The 18,082-nt window shown below is 42.4% G+C and overlaps 1 protein-coding gene across 1 annotated transcript; it reads left to right on the top strand.

The window, feature by feature from the left end:
- Positions 1-14,324: 14,324 nt before the first annotated feature.
- nfkbiab (nuclear factor of kappa light polypeptide gene enhancer in B-cells inhibitor, alpha b) lies at positions 14,325-17,351 on the top strand. The gene is made up of 6 exons (XM_035751952.2): positions 14,325-14,623; positions 15,446-15,551; positions 15,709-15,922; positions 16,118-16,206; positions 16,360-16,623; positions 16,864-17,351. The coding sequence occupies exons 1-6, from the start codon at positions 14,376-14,378 to the stop codon at positions 16,906-16,908; spliced, it is 966 nt and encodes a 321-aa protein (XP_035607845.1). The 5' UTR covers positions 14,325-14,375; the 3' UTR covers positions 16,909-17,351.
- The last annotated feature ends 731 nt before the right edge of the window (positions 17,352-18,082 follow it).

The raw sequence follows: 18,082 nt of genomic DNA, 5'->3' as shown, positions 1-18,082 counted from the left end.
TTCTCTCTCTACTATTATTCTGACATTTCACATTCTTAAAATAAAGTGGTGATCTGTGAGCTGACCTAAGACCGGGGATTTTTACTAGGATTAAATGTCAGGAATTGTGAAAAACAGAGTTTAAATGTATTTGGCTAAGGTGTATGAATTCTGTAACTACTCCCTCTTTAAATCAGGGCTGATTGGAAAAGCTGTTCAAAAGAGGACATTGTATTATAATTTCTTTGTACTCCCTGACGAAGGCCATGCTGCCGAAAAGTGAGTTTTTAAACGTTGTTTCCATTGAACATGCCATACAAATAAAGGCATTTTAATTAATTAAATGAAGAGTGCCTTGGTCCTCATTTCTTTTTGATGACCAATTGACCCCTTTTACCAGGTAGGTAGCGGGGTGCACGCTAATAGCATTTCAATCTGTGAGGTCACTCGCTCTGAGACCTTGAAGTAGTTGTTTCCCTTGTGTAGCACTAGGTAACAATGCTTAGAAGGTGTCAGTTGTTGATGTATGCAGAGGGTCCCTGGTTTGAGCCCCAGGTTGGGGCAAGGAGACAGACTGAAGCAACACTGTTACACTTCATAACACTTGTAGTTAACCGCCACTGATTCATTCCAAACCACTCATTGTTGAACTTGTTTCCAAACTTGTTGTATGATGTTTATGCCCAACGGCTGATCAGCACAAATACGTTTTATCAATAATTTCTCTTCATATGACAAGAATTGAAAAGAATTTGCCAATAGATTGTCGACATGATTCACAATGAGGAATGCTTGTCTAGCTTGCTAGCTAAGATTTTGAACATATGATGTTGACATGATCAGTCTAATCAAAGCTACGGTAGATGTAACGTGATTTGATGTCATTCTATCTGTGGCCAATGACCTTCAGCCTTCTTGGATGGGCATTTCTAATGTAACTATATGGCAGCACCCAAGGGGCTTGAATTTCCAAGCAGATATGTGATATGTATTAATGCCAAAATAACATGCAAAACAGGCAACGGGTGGGGTTCAAAATAGTTGGGGCTCTGCCCTACTTGCCCTGAATGACGGGTCGCCACTGTGGCTCGGTGAGGTACATGTAGGCATTTACCTTCATCAATAGGATCCCTACTGTGCAATTACAAAAGTTCATAATTTATCAACATTTAGAATCAGACTATGTAATCCTGTAGGCTATTTTATCAGTTAAGGTCATGAACTAATGAGAGGGATACTATTGCTTTTATTTAGGGATGCAGGACACTATCTCCACTGGCGATCTGTTCCTCTCGGTCTTTGTTGCGCAAACGATGGGAATATCTCGGTGTCGGTTTTCCCTGGTGAGACCAACGCCTTATCTCCGCGGCAGAAGGGCGGTGATGCTCACAAAATTGAGAAGAGACGAGAGTTGGTGGCGGAGACCCGCCCATAGCGGGAAAGAGGGGGGTCCTCCTGCCCTCCACGGGAAGCTGGGGACGCAGATCAGAGACGCGAATCACGTTTATCCCTGGGGAAGACGATCGCGCTGACCCTAGTGTTTTCCGTCGTGCGGAGTTGGTTCGCGGTTTGGGGAGAGTCCCTGGAAACTAATCAAAGCGTATTAGAGTGAGAACTGGCGCGTCCTTTTTGATGCGCGCTTGACAAGGCCCACCTTGGGAATTAAGAGGTGTCTGTGCAGTGTTAAAAGCCCGAGCCAAATTGAGTCACAGTTATGCTATTTATTCATCAGTAATGTATTAGTAAAACATCTCAAATATTTTTATTTTAGACCTATGTTTGCATTATTTATTCTAGACTATAAAGCCTATTGGTAGGCGCGGCCAAGTGTTTGTTTGAGTAAATTGATCTCTTATCATTACTAGGGTAACAACAATTTTATCATGGTAAAAAAAATGTTTTTTTTTTAATAGTTTTTGTTCATGGAACTCATAGGCATAGGCTACTTGGTTCAGAAATGTAACTTTTGAAATATGTTTTCACTGTTAAAATGTGTCCTATTTGAAATATGTGTTCTTGCTAGACGACACTACTGATTTGACAAGATTAGCCTACTCCGAAATCAAATTACCGAGATGTTACAGTTGTGATCAATGCCCTCCTCTAATCCCACAGACTACTGAAAATGAATGAATATATATTTATTTTTCATCCATTTTAAAGTATTACGTCAAGAGGCCCAAACAACTTGGACTTTGTAATTCAGACCGTGCCCTAATTGCTTAAGCCTTATAGTATCCTACTTTGCCTGTATTCTGATGCTCCATGTTCTTGCTTAATTGCCGTTGGGGAACTCTGATGATTAAACATTATATGATAATTAAATGTATTGGATTCAAGGTTGGCTCACTTCTTAGTTTCAGCTCAGCGGACAGCTCTGACGTCTCAGCTCCAGCCATTCGCCCTTCTAGATATGGCAGCTCTGACGTCTCAGCTCCAGCCATGGGTGGTTGCTGTCTTTGATGATATTTTTTGCCTTCCTGTGACATAGGGTGCTATACAGTGGGGCAAAAAAAGTATTTAGTCAGCCACCAATTGTGCAAGTTCTCCTACTTGAAAAAGATGAGAGAGGCCTGTAATTTTCATCATAGGTACACTTCAACTATGACAGACAAAATTAGAAGAAAAAAAATCCAGAAAATCACATTGTAAAATTTCTAATGAATTTATTTGCAAATTATGGTGGAAAATAAGTATTTGGTCAATAACAAAATACTTTCAATACTTTGTTATATACCCTTTGTTGGCAATGACAGAGGTCAAATGTTTTCTGTAAGTCTTCACAAGGTTTTCACACACTGTTGCTGGTATTTTGGCCCATTCCTCCATGCAGATCTCCTGTAGAGCAGTGATGTTTTGGGGCTGTTGCTGGGCAACACAGACTTTCAACTCCCTCCAAAGATTTTCTATGGGGTTGAGATCTGGAGACTGGCTAGGCCACTCCAGGACCTTGAAATGCTTCTTACAAAGCCACTCCTTCGTTGCCCGGGCGGTGTGTTTGGGATCATTGTCATGCTGAAAGACCCAGCCACGTTTCATCTTTAATGCCCTTGCTGATGGAAAGAGGTTTTCATTCAAAATCTCACGATACATGGCCCCATTCATTCTTTCCTTTACACGGATCACTCGTCCCTTTGCAGAAAAACAGCCCCAAAGCATGATATTTCCACCCCCATGCTTCACAGTAGGTATGGTGTTCTTTGGATGCAACTCAGCATTCTTTGTCCTCCTTCTTTGTTTACCAAAAAGTTATATTTTGGTTTCATCTGAGCTTATGACATTCTCCCAATCTTCTTCTGGATCATCCAAATGCTAGCAAACTTCAGGCGGGCCTGGACATGTACTGGCTTAAGCAGAGGAACACGTCTGGCACTGCAGGATTTGAGTCCCTGGCGGCGTAGTGTGTTACTGATGGTAGGCTTTGTTACTTTGATCCCAGCTCTCTGCAGGTCATTCACTAGGTCCCCCCGTGTGGTTCTGGGATTTTTGCTCACTGTTCTTGTGATCATTTTGACCCCACGGGGTGAGATCTTGCATGGAGACCCAGATCGAGGGAGATTATCAGTGGTCTTGTATGTCTTCCATTTCCTAATAATTGCTCCCACAGTTGATTTCTTCAAACCAAGCTGCTTACCTATTGCAGATTCAGTCTTCCCAGCCTGGTGCAGGTCTACAATTTAGTTTCTGGTGTCCTTTGACAGCTCTTTGGTCTTGGCCATAGTGGAGTTTGGAGTTTGACTGTTTGAGGTTGTGGACAGGTGTCTTTTATACTGATAACAAGTTCAAACAGGTGCCATTAATACAGATAACGAGTGGAGGACAGAGTAGCCTCTTAAAGAAGAAGTTACAGGTCTGTGAGAGCCAGAAATCTTGCTTGTTTGTAGGTGACCAAATACTTATTTTTCACCATAATTTGCAAATAAATTAATTAAAAATCCTACAATGTGATTTTCTGGAGAAAAAAAATCTCATTTTGTCTGTCATAGTTGAAGTGTACCTATGATGAAAATTACATGCCTCTCTCATCTTTTTAAGTGGGAGAACTTGCACAATTGGTGGCTGACTAAATACTTTTTTGCCCCACTGTAGGTGTCATGGAGGACAGGTCGTTTGCCCCCGGTGATGCGTTGTGCAGACTGCACCACCCTCTGGAGAGCCTTGCGGTTGATGGGGGAGCAGTTGCCGTATCAGGTTGTGAAACAGCCCATCAGGATGCTCTCAATTATGGATCTGTAAAAGTTAGTCTGGGTTTTGGGTGACAAGACAAATTTCTTCAGCCTCCTGAGGTTGAAGAGGCGCTGTTGCGCCTTCTTCACCACACTGTTTGTGTGGGTGGACCATTTCAGATTGTCAGTGATGTGTACGCAGAGGAACTTAAAACGTTCCACTTTCTCCAATGCTGTCCCTTCGATGTGGATAGGGGGGTGCTCCCTCTGCTGTTTCCTGAAGTCCACAATCTTTTCCTTTTGTTTTGTTGACTTTAAGAGAGAGGTTGTTTTCCTGACAACACACTCCAAGTGCCCTCACCTCCTCCCTGTAGGCTGTCTCGTTGTTGTCGGTAATCAAGCCCACTACTGTTGTGTCGTCTGCAAACTTGATGATTGAGTTGGAGGTGTGCATGGCCACGCAGTCGTGGGTGAACAGGGAGTACAGGAGGGGGCTGAGCACGCACCCTTGTGGGGCCCCAGTGTTGGGTGTCAGCGAGGTGGAGACTTTGTTTCAACTTTCATCACATGGGTAGGCACGTCAGAAAGTCCGGGACCCAATTGCACAGGGCAAATAATTGCAATGTCTGTACTGTGAGACTCCTAAGACAGCGCTACGGGGAGACAGGACAGACAGCTGATTGTCCTCGCAGTGGCAGACCACGTGTAACAACACGTGCACAGGATCGGTATATCCAAACATCACACCTGCGGGACAGGTACAGGATGGCAACAACAACTGCCCGAGTTACACCAGGAATGCACAATCCCTCCATCAGTGCTCAGACTGTCCACAATAGGCTGAGAGAGGCTGGACTGAGGGCTTGTAGGCCTGTTGTAAGGCAGGTCCTCACCAGACATCACCAGCAACAACGTTGCCTATGGGCACAAACCCACTGTCGCTGGACCAGACGGGACTGGCAGAAAGTGCTCTTCACTGACGAGTCACGGTTTTGTCTCACCAGGGGTGGGGTGATGGTCGGAATCGCATTTATCGTTGAAGGAATGAGCGTTACACTGAGGCCTGAACTCTGGAGCAGGATCGATTTGGAGGTGTGCCACAGCATCATCGGACTGAGCTTGTTGTCATTGCAGGTAATCTCAACACTGTGCGTTACAGGGAAGACATCCTCCTCCCTCATGTGGTACCCTTCCTGCAGGCTCATCCTGACCCGATCCGTCCAGCATGACAATGCCACTAGCCATACTGCTCGTTCTGTGCGGGATTTCCTGCAAGACAGGAATGTCAGTGTTATGCCATGGCCAGCGAAGAGCCCGGATCTAAATCCCATTGAGCTCGTCTGAGACCTGTTGGATCGAAGGGTGAGCGCTAGGATCATTCCCCCCAGAAATGTCCAGGAACTTGCAGGTGCCATGGTGGAAGAGTGGGGTAACATCTCACAGCAAGAACTGGCACATCTGGTGCAGTCCATGAGGAGGAGATGCACTGCAGAACGTAATGCAGCTGGTGGCCACACCAGATACCGACTGTTACTTTTGACCCCCCTTTGTTCAGGGACACATTATTCCATTGCTGTTAGTCACATGTCTGTGGAACGTGTTCAGTTTATGTCTCAGTTGTTGAATATTGTTATGTTCATACAAACATAAGTTTGCTGAAAACAAACACAGTTGACAGTGAGAGGACGTTTCTTTTTTTGCTGAGTTTAGTTCAGTTAGCTTTGCCTTCTTGAGTACAGGAACAATGGTGGCCATCTTGAAGCATGTAGGGACAGAAGACTGGGATAGGGAGCGAATGAATATGTCCGTAAACACACCAGCCAGTTGGTCTGCTCATTCTGCCCGTTAGAAAGAAGACATGGACAGTCTTTATGTTTAGGTCTATACAGTTAAATGGAAACTTTTCTTTATTTTACCTTGTCTTTCTTTCTCCCTGTATCTAGCTAGACCAGAGAATATAGGCGTACTGCTGTAGGCCGAAAATCCAAGCTGCGTCACAGCCGGCCATGATTGGGATTCCTATAGGGCAGCGTACAATTGGCCCAGCGTTGTCTGGGTTTGGCCAGGGTAGGCCGTCATTGTGATAAGAATTTGTTCATAACTGACTTGCCTAGTTAAATAAAGGTCAAATAAATATATATACAGTCGAATAAAAAAAGTTTGGGCACCCCTGACAATTTCCATGATTTCCATTTATAAATAATTGGGTGTTTGGATCAGCAATTTCATTTTGATCTATCAAATAACTGATGGACACAGTAATATTTCAGTGGTGAAATTAGGTTTATTGGATTAACATAAAATGTGCAATATGCATTGAAAAAAAATTGACAGGTGCATAAATTTGGGCACCACAATAGAAAAATCACATCAATATTTAGTAGAGCCTCCTTTTGCTAAAATAACAGACTCTAGACGCTTCCCATAGCCTCTAATGAGTGTCTGGATTCTGGATGAAGGTATTTTGGACCATTCCTTCTTACAAAACGTCTCCAGTTCAGTTAGGTTTGATGGTTGCCGAGCATGGACAGCCCGCTTCAAAACATCCCACAGATTCTCAATGATATTCAGGTCTGGGGACTGGGATGGCCATTCCAGAACATTGTACTTGTTCCTCTGCATAAATGCCAGGGTAGATTTTGAGCAGTGTTTTGGGTTGTTGAAATATCCAGCCCCGGCATAACTTCAACTTTGTGACTGATTCTTCAACATTATTCCCATGAATCTGCTGATATTGAGTGGAATCCATGCGACCCTCAACTTGAACAAGATTCCCAGTACCGGCACGGGCCACACAGCCACACAGCATGATGGAACCCCCATTTTACTGTGGGTAGCAAGTGTTTTTCTTGGAACGCTGTGTTCTTTTGCTGCCATGCATAATGTCCCTTGTTATGACCAAATAACTCAATCTTTGTTTCATCAGTCCACAGCACCTTATTCCAAAATGAAGCTGGCTTGTCCAAATGTGCGTTTGCAAACCTCAAGCAACTCTGTTTGTAGCGTGTGTGCAGAAAAGGCTTCTTCCGCATCACTCTCCCATACAGCTTCTCCTTGTGCAAAGTGCGCTGAATTGTTGAACGATGCACAGTGACACCATCTGCAGCAAGATGATGTTGTAGGTCTTTGGAGGTGGTCTGTGGGCTCTCACCATCCTTCGTCTTTGCCTCTCTGATATTTTACTTGGCCTGCCACTTCTGGTCTTAACAAGAACTGTTTCTGCCTGTGGTCTTCCATTTCCTCACTATGTTCCTCACAGTGGACACTGACAGCTTAAATCTCAGCGATAGCTTTTTATAGCCTTCCTCTAAACCATAATGTTGAACAATCTTTGTTTTCAGGTCATTTGAGAGTTGTTTTGAGGCCCCCATGTTTCCACTCTTCAGAGGAGAGAGAACAACAACTTTCAATTGTCCACCTTGAATACCTTTTCTCATGATTGGATGCACTTGTCTATGAAGTTCAAGGCTTAATGAGCTCACCAAACCAATTGTGTGTTCCAATTAATCAGTGCAGAGTAGTTACAGGTATTCAAATCAACAGAATGACAAGGGTGCCCACATTTTTACATAGCCTATTTTTCACATTGGATTTAATTTCATACAACTTAATATTGCTACACTAAAAATCTTTGTCTGGACAATACCCCAGTACTCAGCTTTTATTAGAAAATGAATGGCATGCCACTGTGATCATTTTCTGTGACGACAGAGTCAATTATTATGCAGCCTCAGAGGGGTGCCCAAACTTTTTCATACAACTGTATATACTTTTTTATTTGTTGTCCTCTGTCGCCATCTTCTGGTTTCTTGTGGTTAGTGTGTCCATATGCTGTCATATGGGTACCACATACACACTCGATTTTTCACTATATTTCAGAATGTCTGATTCTTACAGAGCTGCCTGCAGTTTAAATCACGAGCTGAACCTCTATCATTGTGTTGTCTTTCCACAGCACTGTGAACCACGGCGCATTGAAGCATATGATTAAAGCATATGATTTGTCTAGTTATGTTCCTCTGTAAACTGGTCATCTCTGCATACCCGTTGCAACAATGGTTGAAGCGTATTTATAAAACCCACTTAGGCCCCACTCCCCCTTATCTGAGATATCTACTGCAGCCCTCATCATCCACATACAACACCCGTTCTGCCAGTCACATTCTGTTAAAGGTCCCTAAAGCACACACATCCCTGGGTCGCTTGTCTTTTCAGTTCGCTGCAGGTAGCGACTGGAACTAGCTGCAACAAACAATCAAACTGGACAGTTTTATCTCAATCTCTTCATTCAAAGACTCAGGCATGGACACTCTTACTGGCAGTTGTGGTAGCTTTGCGTGATGTATTGTTGTCTCTACCTTCTTACCCTTTCTGCTGTTGTCTGTGACCTATAATGTGTGTACCATGTGTTGTGCTGCTACCATGTTGTGTTGCTAACATGTTGTTGTCATGTTGTGTTGCTACCCATGCTATGTTGTCATGTGTTGCTGCCTTGCTATGTTGTTGTTTTAGGTCTCTATGTAGTGTTGTCTCTCTTGTCGTTGTAAATAAGAATTTGTTCTTAACTGAATAGCTTAGTTAAATACAAATAAAATGTAAGGGATTAAGGGGATTGGATGCATGTTTTAAATAAACGCCCCACAAGAGAGTGTAGCTGAATGGAGAGCGAGAAGTTCTCAGCTGAGTTTATAAAACTGTAAAAATAGTGTTTTATGTACAATGTTTTCAACAAAATTAGGTTGCTTTTACACCTGTCCCTATTGCAGAATGCAGCCTTTTGACACAGCATGTACTAATGCCAACTTTCATCCACATTTGCATTGGTCCCCTCGTTTGGTGATTGGCATTTAGGCTGTGACAACGAAAATGCATCAGACAGACCTACAATACGTTTTAGCAGGGAAGTTTGGTTCGGTGAGCTTATTGTAATTATGAAAATAATTTTGTCAAACAGATTGTGAACCCAAAATTGTCATTTAGATTCTAGAGTGGGGACAATAAAAACATAAATCATTTGGTTAAGAGTGTAGGGGCAGATTTATGTAATCTTGTCTAGGAGATTTAGTTTCTATTTACTTCGTTTGATTCTTAACAATGGGCTAAAATATAGGGTCATTATTGTGCTTGTCAGCAAGGGCACTACTGTTATTCCCCAAATTTATTTTATTATTCCACTTCTTCCCAATTTTGCCATTGTAATCACATATTTTAAATCTCATGTGCCTACTTGTGTCTTTGAAAATTAATTATGTGAGGCAATGTATTTGTGCAGCCATTCATGGATTTAAAAAAAAACAAGTTATACAAATAAAGACAGGGTATTAAATGCTGCAGGAATCAAATATACATTATGCCATTTTAGTTTTGTGCACATGCTAGGCAGCTCAAAAACGCGTCATATGTTGTCTATGTAGAGTACGGTGATGACAAGGATCTTCAACTAGTAGGCTTAAACCACCTGAATATTGATATTCATTAGATTTTTCTTGAAGGTTTGAGAAATGAATGGTTATAACAAGAACATTTTTCAAACACCCATCACTTGGGAAACATAGATCAGGGGTGGCCAACCCTCCTGGGGAGCAAGCAAGAGTTTCTTCCAGCCCCATTTTAAAGAGATTGTTCACCCAAATGACAAAACACGAAATGTTTGTGTCCTTATCTTGAAAGCAGTCTATGGACAAGGAGACCGCAATCTATGATTTGGTTACCCACTGCCATTAACCATTAATATTTCCTGTGCAGAGCCTTGGTCTTTCTACCTGACAACAGGGATCAATCCCTGCTTCCAACCATTCGCACTGTTTCTGGTATTTGCCTGTCTTCCGATCTCATTTCATTACTGTCAGAATAAACTGTCAAACCGCCTAAAAATATGCACAAAAAATATTATTATACTTTAAATTTCATCCCCCAAATATCGCAAAGTAACAAAGTCGTCCAATTTTGAGTATTAATTTAATGTTCAAAGCGTACTGAATACACCTGATCTGTGTTTTTATTTTTATTTTTAAATCCACTCTGGTCATAGGCCTTATGTCAAAATGCCTAGGATTGCAGGAAATTGGCTTTGAAACAGTAGGCTACTGTTTTCCCTGTCTAGGGGTTGTACTAGGGGAGCATGAAATTCACATAGAAAATCTCACCCCAAGCTTTCTTCAAAAGTTGGTAGCCCTGTTCTTATGTTATTGAGCATGAACTGATATTGTGCTGTTGTGTAGATAGTGATATCTTCTCATCCCAAGACATGAAATGCACCCAAATCAGGCGTTCTCAGTCTGCCTTTAAATAAGAAAATAAAGCATTCCCTTATATTTCCCTACATGTCAGAGTAGGGCTAATGGTATGAAAATGTTTGGTCACAGTATTAACATGCCACAGCATATCATCAGAGAACAAAGATTGTGTTATTTTCAGCTAGTCTATATGCTAATACTTTGTGGCTTATTTCTATGCATTTACTATAATTCACTTCTCTTTTTGACCTGCACTGTTAGAGGAATTTTACTGTACCCTGCAATTAAATCTGCAACCTTGTACATGTCACTAATAAACACCACAATATAACAAGGACAATGTTGAGGAAGTTTAAACAGGATACTGTAAATGATGTACTTATTTGATAAATGAGTCATTTTAGCTGAAGGATCTATATATATGCCTGTTATCCTATCTGCCAACCCTTTATCTTCTCTGGACAAGAAACTGAAAGGAAACTGCATTCCCCACATTGTTCAAATGTTCGCTAAACCATGGGGAAGGAGCATGATCTTTCTATTTCCCTCTCTCACACACACACACACACACACACACACACACACACACACACACACACACACACACACACACACACACACACACACACACACACACACACACACACACCTGACTCACCTCACCTATATGCTTTACTCATTAACTCACTGGGAAGTCCGGAGGAATCCAAGGACAGGAGTCATGATTCATACTGTCACCTTGCCTGGATAAGATGTCACAACGAAATGCCAACTGTAAAGATAAAGTTGCACACAAAATGCACAATGTCATCAATTCGATTAACACACACTACTGTTTTCCATTGGGTTGGACTGGTTGTTTGACAAGGCAGAACACTCATCACTTAAATTTACTTACATTTACATTTTGATTCAGTGATTCACTAGTATTAATTATGAGTCACTATTCCTGTAGACATGTCAGAATAAGGCTGTATCATAGACATGTCCATTCTTGTCTGCTCATGCCCATTGCTCAGTGTTTGTGTTTCCAAAACTCCTGCCCTGTGGAGTTTTAGGGATTCCCATACATGCCCTCCCTCCACCCTGTCCTCCTCCCTTCCCCCAGTAAGATGCAGATTATGGGCTTTAAAATGGAGTTTTCCCTGAAAATCCCATCCACCCAACAGACATAATCTAACTGCAGCACTAGTGTTGTGAAAAAGGTTTATATTCCAATGTTATGAGACATTTTTTGCAGAATATAGTTCATGGAGATTTGCTGTTCTCTTTGTTGTGAAAATTAAACTATTCTCAGGCTGACACCTGTATGTGTGTCTTTTCCGCACGCACACTCAGTATTACTGTTTATGTGCAGATAACCCAGGGTTGTGTAATAACACGGTCTCCCATCTTTCCATGCACAGACGTTGTTGTTCCTCAAAAAGTACTTCATGTGCCAGGAGTTTCCTACCACGTCCGGTCCACTCAGTCATGTGACTCCATAGAACATCTAAAGAGAGCATGTCAAAAAAGGACTATCATAACATGAGATAAAAGAAAGTAATGACCTTACATACCTAGACTTGAATTAAAGTCAGATTAATCATACGGTTTGGTGCCACAGTGGAATAAACATTTATTTTATTGCACTTTAGGTAATACTTGCCACCGACCTTGTCAAATGATTAATTGTCTTGCTATACAGGTTATTGATCAGATCATGGTTCACCCATACAGACAGAGAGACTAAAAATGGCAACAAACTGGTCTTTTTTTCAAGTTCAGCTGGGTCATTTCAGACGTGTCAGTCATTAGTCATGTTCTGTCAGTAAGGTCAGATAAACAGTGGTTACCACCACTAGTGTGTCTGTTCCTGTCAGTGTGGTCTGGTAACACATGGAGACGGTTGATGTGTATGATTGTGTTTCTTCCCGTGTTGTGCAAATAGAAAGACCCCTGGATTTCACTGTGTTGTTCACACCACACACATTAAACGATAGTCGATTGTCATCAAGGATAAATACAGTGTATTCGGAAACTATTCAGACCCCTTCCATTCTTCCACATTTTGTTACGTTACAGCCTTATTCTGAAATGGAAGAAAACATTTTTTCCCCTCGTCAAACTTCACACAATACCCCATAATGACAAATCGAAAAACATTTGCAAATGTATTAAAAACATTTATTTACATAAGTATTCAGACCCTTTGCTATGAGACTCAAAATTGACCTCAGGTACATCCTGTTTCCATTGATCACCCATGATGTTTCTACAACTTGATTGGAGTCCACATCTGTGGTAAATTAAAATGATTGGACAAGGTTTGAAAAGGCACACACCTGTCTATTTAAGGTCCCACAGTTGACAGTGCATGTCAGAGCAAAGACGAAGCCATGAGGTCGAAGGAATTGTCCGTAGAGCGCAGAGACAGGATTGTGTCGAGGGACAGATCTGGGAAGGGTACCAAAAAAGGTCTGCAGCAGTGAAGGTCCCCAAGAGCACAGAGGCCTCCATCATTCTTAAATAGAAGAAGTTTGGAATCACCAAGACTCTTCCTAGAGCTGGCCGCCCGGCCAAACTGAGCAATCAGGGGAGAATGGCCTTGGTCAGGGAGGTGACAAGGAACATGATGGTCACTCTGGCAGAGCGACCAGAGTTCCTCTGTGGAGATGGGAGAACCTTCCAGAAGAACAACCTTCTCTGCAGCACTCCACCAATCAGGCCTTTATGGTAGAGTGCCCAGACGGAAGCCACTCTTCAGTAAAAGGCACATGACAGCCTCTTTGGAGTTTACCTAAAGGCACCTAAAGGACTCTCAGATCATGAGAAAGAAGATTCTCTGGTCTGATGAGACCAAGATTAAACTATTTGGCCTGAATGCCAAGTGACATTTACATTTACATTTAAGTCATTTAGCAGACGCTCTTATCCAGAGCGACTTACTGGAGGAAACCTGGCACCATCCCTACGGTGAAGCATGGTGGTGGCAGCATCATGCTGTGGGGATGTTTTTCAGCCTCAGGGACTGGGAGACTTGTCAGGATTGAGGTAAAGATGAAAAGTACAGAGAGAACCTGCACCAGATCACTCAGTACCTCAGACTGGGGGCGAAGGTTCACCTTCCGCAGGAGTGGCTTCGGGACAAGTCTATGGATGTCCTTGAGTGGCCCAGCCAGAGTCTGGACTGGAACCCGATCGAACATCTCTGGAGAGACCTGAAAATAGCTGTGCAGCAACGCTCTCCATCCAACCTGACAGGGCTTGAGAGGATCTGCAGAGAGGAGGTGCTCCAACAAAGTACTGAGTAAAGGGTCTGAATACTTATGTGAATGGTATTTCAGTTCTTTTTTTTAATACATGCAAACATTTTTAAAAACCTGTTTTTGCTTTGTCATAATGGGGTATTGTGTGTAGATTTATGAGGAGATTAAAAAAACAATAATCCATTTTAGAATAAGGACGTAACATAATAAAATGTGGAAAAAGTCAAGTGGTGAATACATTCTGGATGCACTGTAAGCAGACATAGGAGTTTCCTAATTGTAATGCAGTTCTGTCTCATTAGGCCTATCATTGTACAGAGGGATGAAATATTTGACAAAATAAAATGTATTGACATGCCTACTCAGCCAATATATGATCTATTCTGCAAGTAGCCAACTACATGCACTATAATCAGGCAAAATTATATTTAGCTTACTTTTAATCAACTAAATTATTGAATTGTCTTGATTTTATTTAGGCTATTATTTGCATTTATGTATGCACATTTCTCAAAACTTCAAATGCCCTCTGCAATGTTCTAACATAAACCTAATCAGTTTTTAAGGGGGTTCGTTTCATGTTGGATAAACGGCCACAATAATGATAATGCAGATTTGAAATATGTGACAGTGCAATCCGCCTGGAAATCCCCCACCCTGTGTTGACTCCTCCCCCTCGGGCAACAATAATTTAATGCTGGTGTATGTAAAGTTCTGAATTACAACCAACACAGAAGCCAGTGTCAATGGACCTTCATAGAGCGAGAATCCTCAACCACATGGATTGTAACACTGATGGTCGACATTCTAAGGATGGGAAAGTTAAATCTTTCAATGAAGAGCGGCTGGACAGTGGCCTCGACTCTCTCAAAGATGAGGAATATAAAGTTGTCGCCTGTGAGCTCGAGCGTCTTCGTGTGGATTGTCTCCCACCGCAGAGAGACGAATGCGGCAATGAACCGTGGAAGGAACACATTTCAGAGGATGGAGACACGTACGTTGAGAAACTATAATACCATCTGCGGACATTCAAGTTTTTTTCCATGTCAGAAGATAGTTACACCAAGTCTACTATAAATAATGCATTGTTATTGTTATGTTTAGGCTACATAGGTAACCTAACGGACAGCTCGTTGGGCAATTCGACTAAGGGTCCTGGTTGAAATACCCGAGCCGACAACAGTGAAAATCAATCGATGTGCCCTTGAGCAAGGCACTTAACTCTAATTTGCTTCAGGGGCGCATTACTACTATGGCATACCCTGTAAAACAATACATTTCACTGCAACTATCCGGTGAATGTGACAATATAGAAAACAAATGTACGCTTATTTTTTGTAGTTGAGTAATTTTTGCGCAAATCTGGGTGTCTTCCAGTGTGCAACAGTTATTATTAGCATTTGCATGCAAAGCAGCCTCTAAACAATGCACAAGGAAGGTATTGGGGGGAGTTACAGTCAGAGTGATTATTATGGTCATTGTGGACTGTACGTAAACAAAAGGCTATCAGAACGGAATGTACTATGGCCGGGGGTCAAATGGGCGGCGCTCACACTCTGCCCCAGCCGGGAAAGTCCCAGGCCTCGTGCCAGAAACCACGCGCTGCAACGTACGCCAGTGCGTCAAGCCACCACTAGTAGAAATAGCTTGAGGGGGAAAAAGTGTGAAGTCTATGAAGTGCTGCCGTTAAAGTGCTGCTCATTAAACATTTTAAACCCCTACTTGTCATATTCATGTTCATGTATTTTGTTTAGTAATCTGAGCAGTTAAATAATACATCCCTTTTCTTTTTTTGTCTTTTTTTTTATCTATGCAGGCTTCTCCACCTTGCCATTATACATGAAGCCAAGGACTGTGCAAGGAAGATGATAGAGCTGTCATGCAATGAGCCTTTCCTCAATCAATATAACCACCAGAGACAGGTAAATACAGCTAAAACCTGCACAAATAGATGCATAGGTAGAATACCAGGTGTATGTGTATGTACGAGAGAGTGAAGTATATGCGCACTTACAATAACGTTTTTTTTGTGTGAGACCCATACTTTCAGTTCCTAACCAAATCCCTCCTCCCCCATAGACTCCTCTCCACCTGGCTGTGATCACAGAGCAGGCTGAGATAGTGGAGCGTCTCCTGAAGGCTGGCTGTGACCCCACGCTAGTGGACGACAGTGGCAACACAGCCCTTCACATCGCCTGCAGGAAGGGCTCTCTCACCTGCTTCAGTGTCCTCACCCAGACCCAGGGCTGCTCTACCCAGCTCCCAGCCATTATGGCCACGCCAAACTACAGTGGTAAGAAGGGTCTAGTCTATTTTCTGTTACTTGTTTCAGCTGGTAGGTAATCTGTGGCCATACTGAAACTAAGCAATTACTAAATAATGTTTAACAACTGCAGTAATTACAGTTACTACACAGGTATAAGGGCAGCTTAATGTAAAGTGTTATCCTTTTCTCTGACCATTGGTCTTCCTCTGCTCTCTGTTTCAGGTCAGAACTGTTTGCATCTGGTCTCTATCCATGGCTTCCTCTCACTAGTGGAGAGCCTTGTTGATCTCGGAGCTGACATCGATGCACAGGTATGCATGCAACAGCTTAGTCTTTCTTCAACCCTACCCTCACAAAAGTCCACTCATTTGACTATAATGTCATGCACATTTAATAAAAAGCATCCAGATGATGTGTATTTTCCGTTAACTTATTTGGTACTTGTTTGTCCCTTGGTGTTCCAGGAGCAGTGCAATGGCCGCAGCCCTCTCCACCTGGCTGTTGACCTACAGAACCTGGACTTGGTGCTGCTCCTGGTCAGTAAAGGGGCGAATGTCAACAGCCTGACCTATGGCGGTCACACACCGTACCACTTGACCTACGGACGCCAGAACGCCTCCATCGAAAGGGAACTGTATGAGCTGACAGCTCAGGAGCTGAGAGAACTGCCAGACAGTGAGTCTGAGGACAGTGAGGAGGAGGAGGAAGGACAGTCTGATGATGAAGTGGTGAGTGTGACTTAAATCTGATGTGAGTTTATTTGGACTGTGAGTGTGTGACACATCGCTACTGTGTGTGATTGCTTATGTAGGGTATAGGGTTTTGTCATATAGTTGTGTAGTGATACTAAACTGTGAAAATGGTTCAGCATATCTAGCTGTATGTCATGAGTGAACCTAGCAGATTAGACGTTTTAGATAGTCATGAGTGAACTTGGCTCTAATCCACCTTCTCCTTTCCTTTCGCAGGTGACATGTTGGTATGATGACGTTCAATGGAATGGGTGCCATTAGAAAATAGACCACAGAACCTCCAAAGAACAGTAGTACAGGCAGAGACAGAAGCTCATCTGTGCACAGGCTTTAGCTTTGGTACAGTCGCATGCCGAAGTGGTGCCAACCTCAGAGGTAGAGGATGGCAGAAGACTGGTACAGCAGGGGTACAACAGACTGAGAAAGTGATGATGGACAGTGTGAATCACTGAGAAGATGCCAGATAAACAAAATGGATGCCAATAAATAAGTCTTTATGGCTCTGAAAGACTCATTATCACAGCATACATCCAACCAACGATGTAATAACACCTACATGTATTATATTGTAAATGGATGTGAATACAAAGATTTATATTTTTAAATGTGTAAAGTTTGACTATTGTAAATGATTTCCATTGTTTGTGGAAAGGTAAAGCAAGCCACACACTCCAGTAAATTAAAACAATACATATTTAACATTGCCTTGATTTCTGGTGTTTTTCCATCTGTTGGAGTCATAGCTCTTTACGAGACTGAATCATGCAATTATTGTTAAATAAATTAGTGTTAAAGACTAACACACTATTATGCAGATAAAATGGCACATCACAAATGCCCGAACAGAATAAGGGACTCAAGTCCCAAGATGCTGGTCTATCAGGCTTGTGAATGAGTTACAGCCATATGATGAGCTGTACCATCTTTCCATAGACTTGTATAGGTAATTAGTATTGTTATTATAGCTGAGCACACTGGCATTTCCTGTAAGGGTGGGGCCAAGACTGGCAGCAGTGAACAATTTCCCTGGGGAGTCAGAGCTTCCCAGACATAAGGAAGTCTCAGATGTTTAACGTGATTAAGGTCATGTGATGAGGGATATACAGTAACTTTGATTACCTGTGTGCGTGTGTGTACAAACAGTCTGGTAGAACTCCGAGACTATTGTCAGTATAAGTACAAGCTTAAAAGCTCATGCGAATCTACCACTGAGCTACTGATTTTCATACTACAAAGATGAGTCATTTTGCCTTATCGGTCTACTTTTCAGTGGTGCATTCTGAAAGAAACCTCTGCAGGTGAAGGCAAATTATTTAGTCATAGCATGCTCCCTCAAAGCCCAAAGTGATCAGGAAACACAAGAGGGACAGGCAGGCCATTCAGAAAAGAGTCCCGAGGGGGAATAAGAGAAGCTCATATGACTCGGCCTGACAAG

This window comes from Oncorhynchus keta, chromosome 35 (genome assembly GCF_023373465.1).
Source record: "Oncorhynchus keta strain PuntledgeMale-10-30-2019 chromosome 35, Oket_V2, whole genome shotgun sequence".
Taxonomy (NCBI): domain Eukaryota; kingdom Metazoa; phylum Chordata; class Actinopteri; order Salmoniformes; family Salmonidae; genus Oncorhynchus; species Oncorhynchus keta.
The sequence above is the reverse complement of the archived record's forward strand: the minus strand, read 5'-3'. Positions and strand labels throughout refer to the sequence as shown.

Coding starts and splice junctions, on each gene's coding strand:
- nfkbiab (XM_035751952.2), top strand. CDS start 14,376: ATGGACCTTCATAGAGCGAGAATCCTCAACCACATGGATTGTAACACT. Junction 14,624..15,445: donor ATTTCAGAGGATGGAGACAC/GTACGTTGAGAA, acceptor TTATCTATGCAG/GCTTCTCCACCTTGCCATTA. Junction 15,552..15,708: donor AATATAACCACCAGAGACAG/GTAAATACAGCT, acceptor CCTCCCCCATAG/ACTCCTCTCCACCTGGCTGT.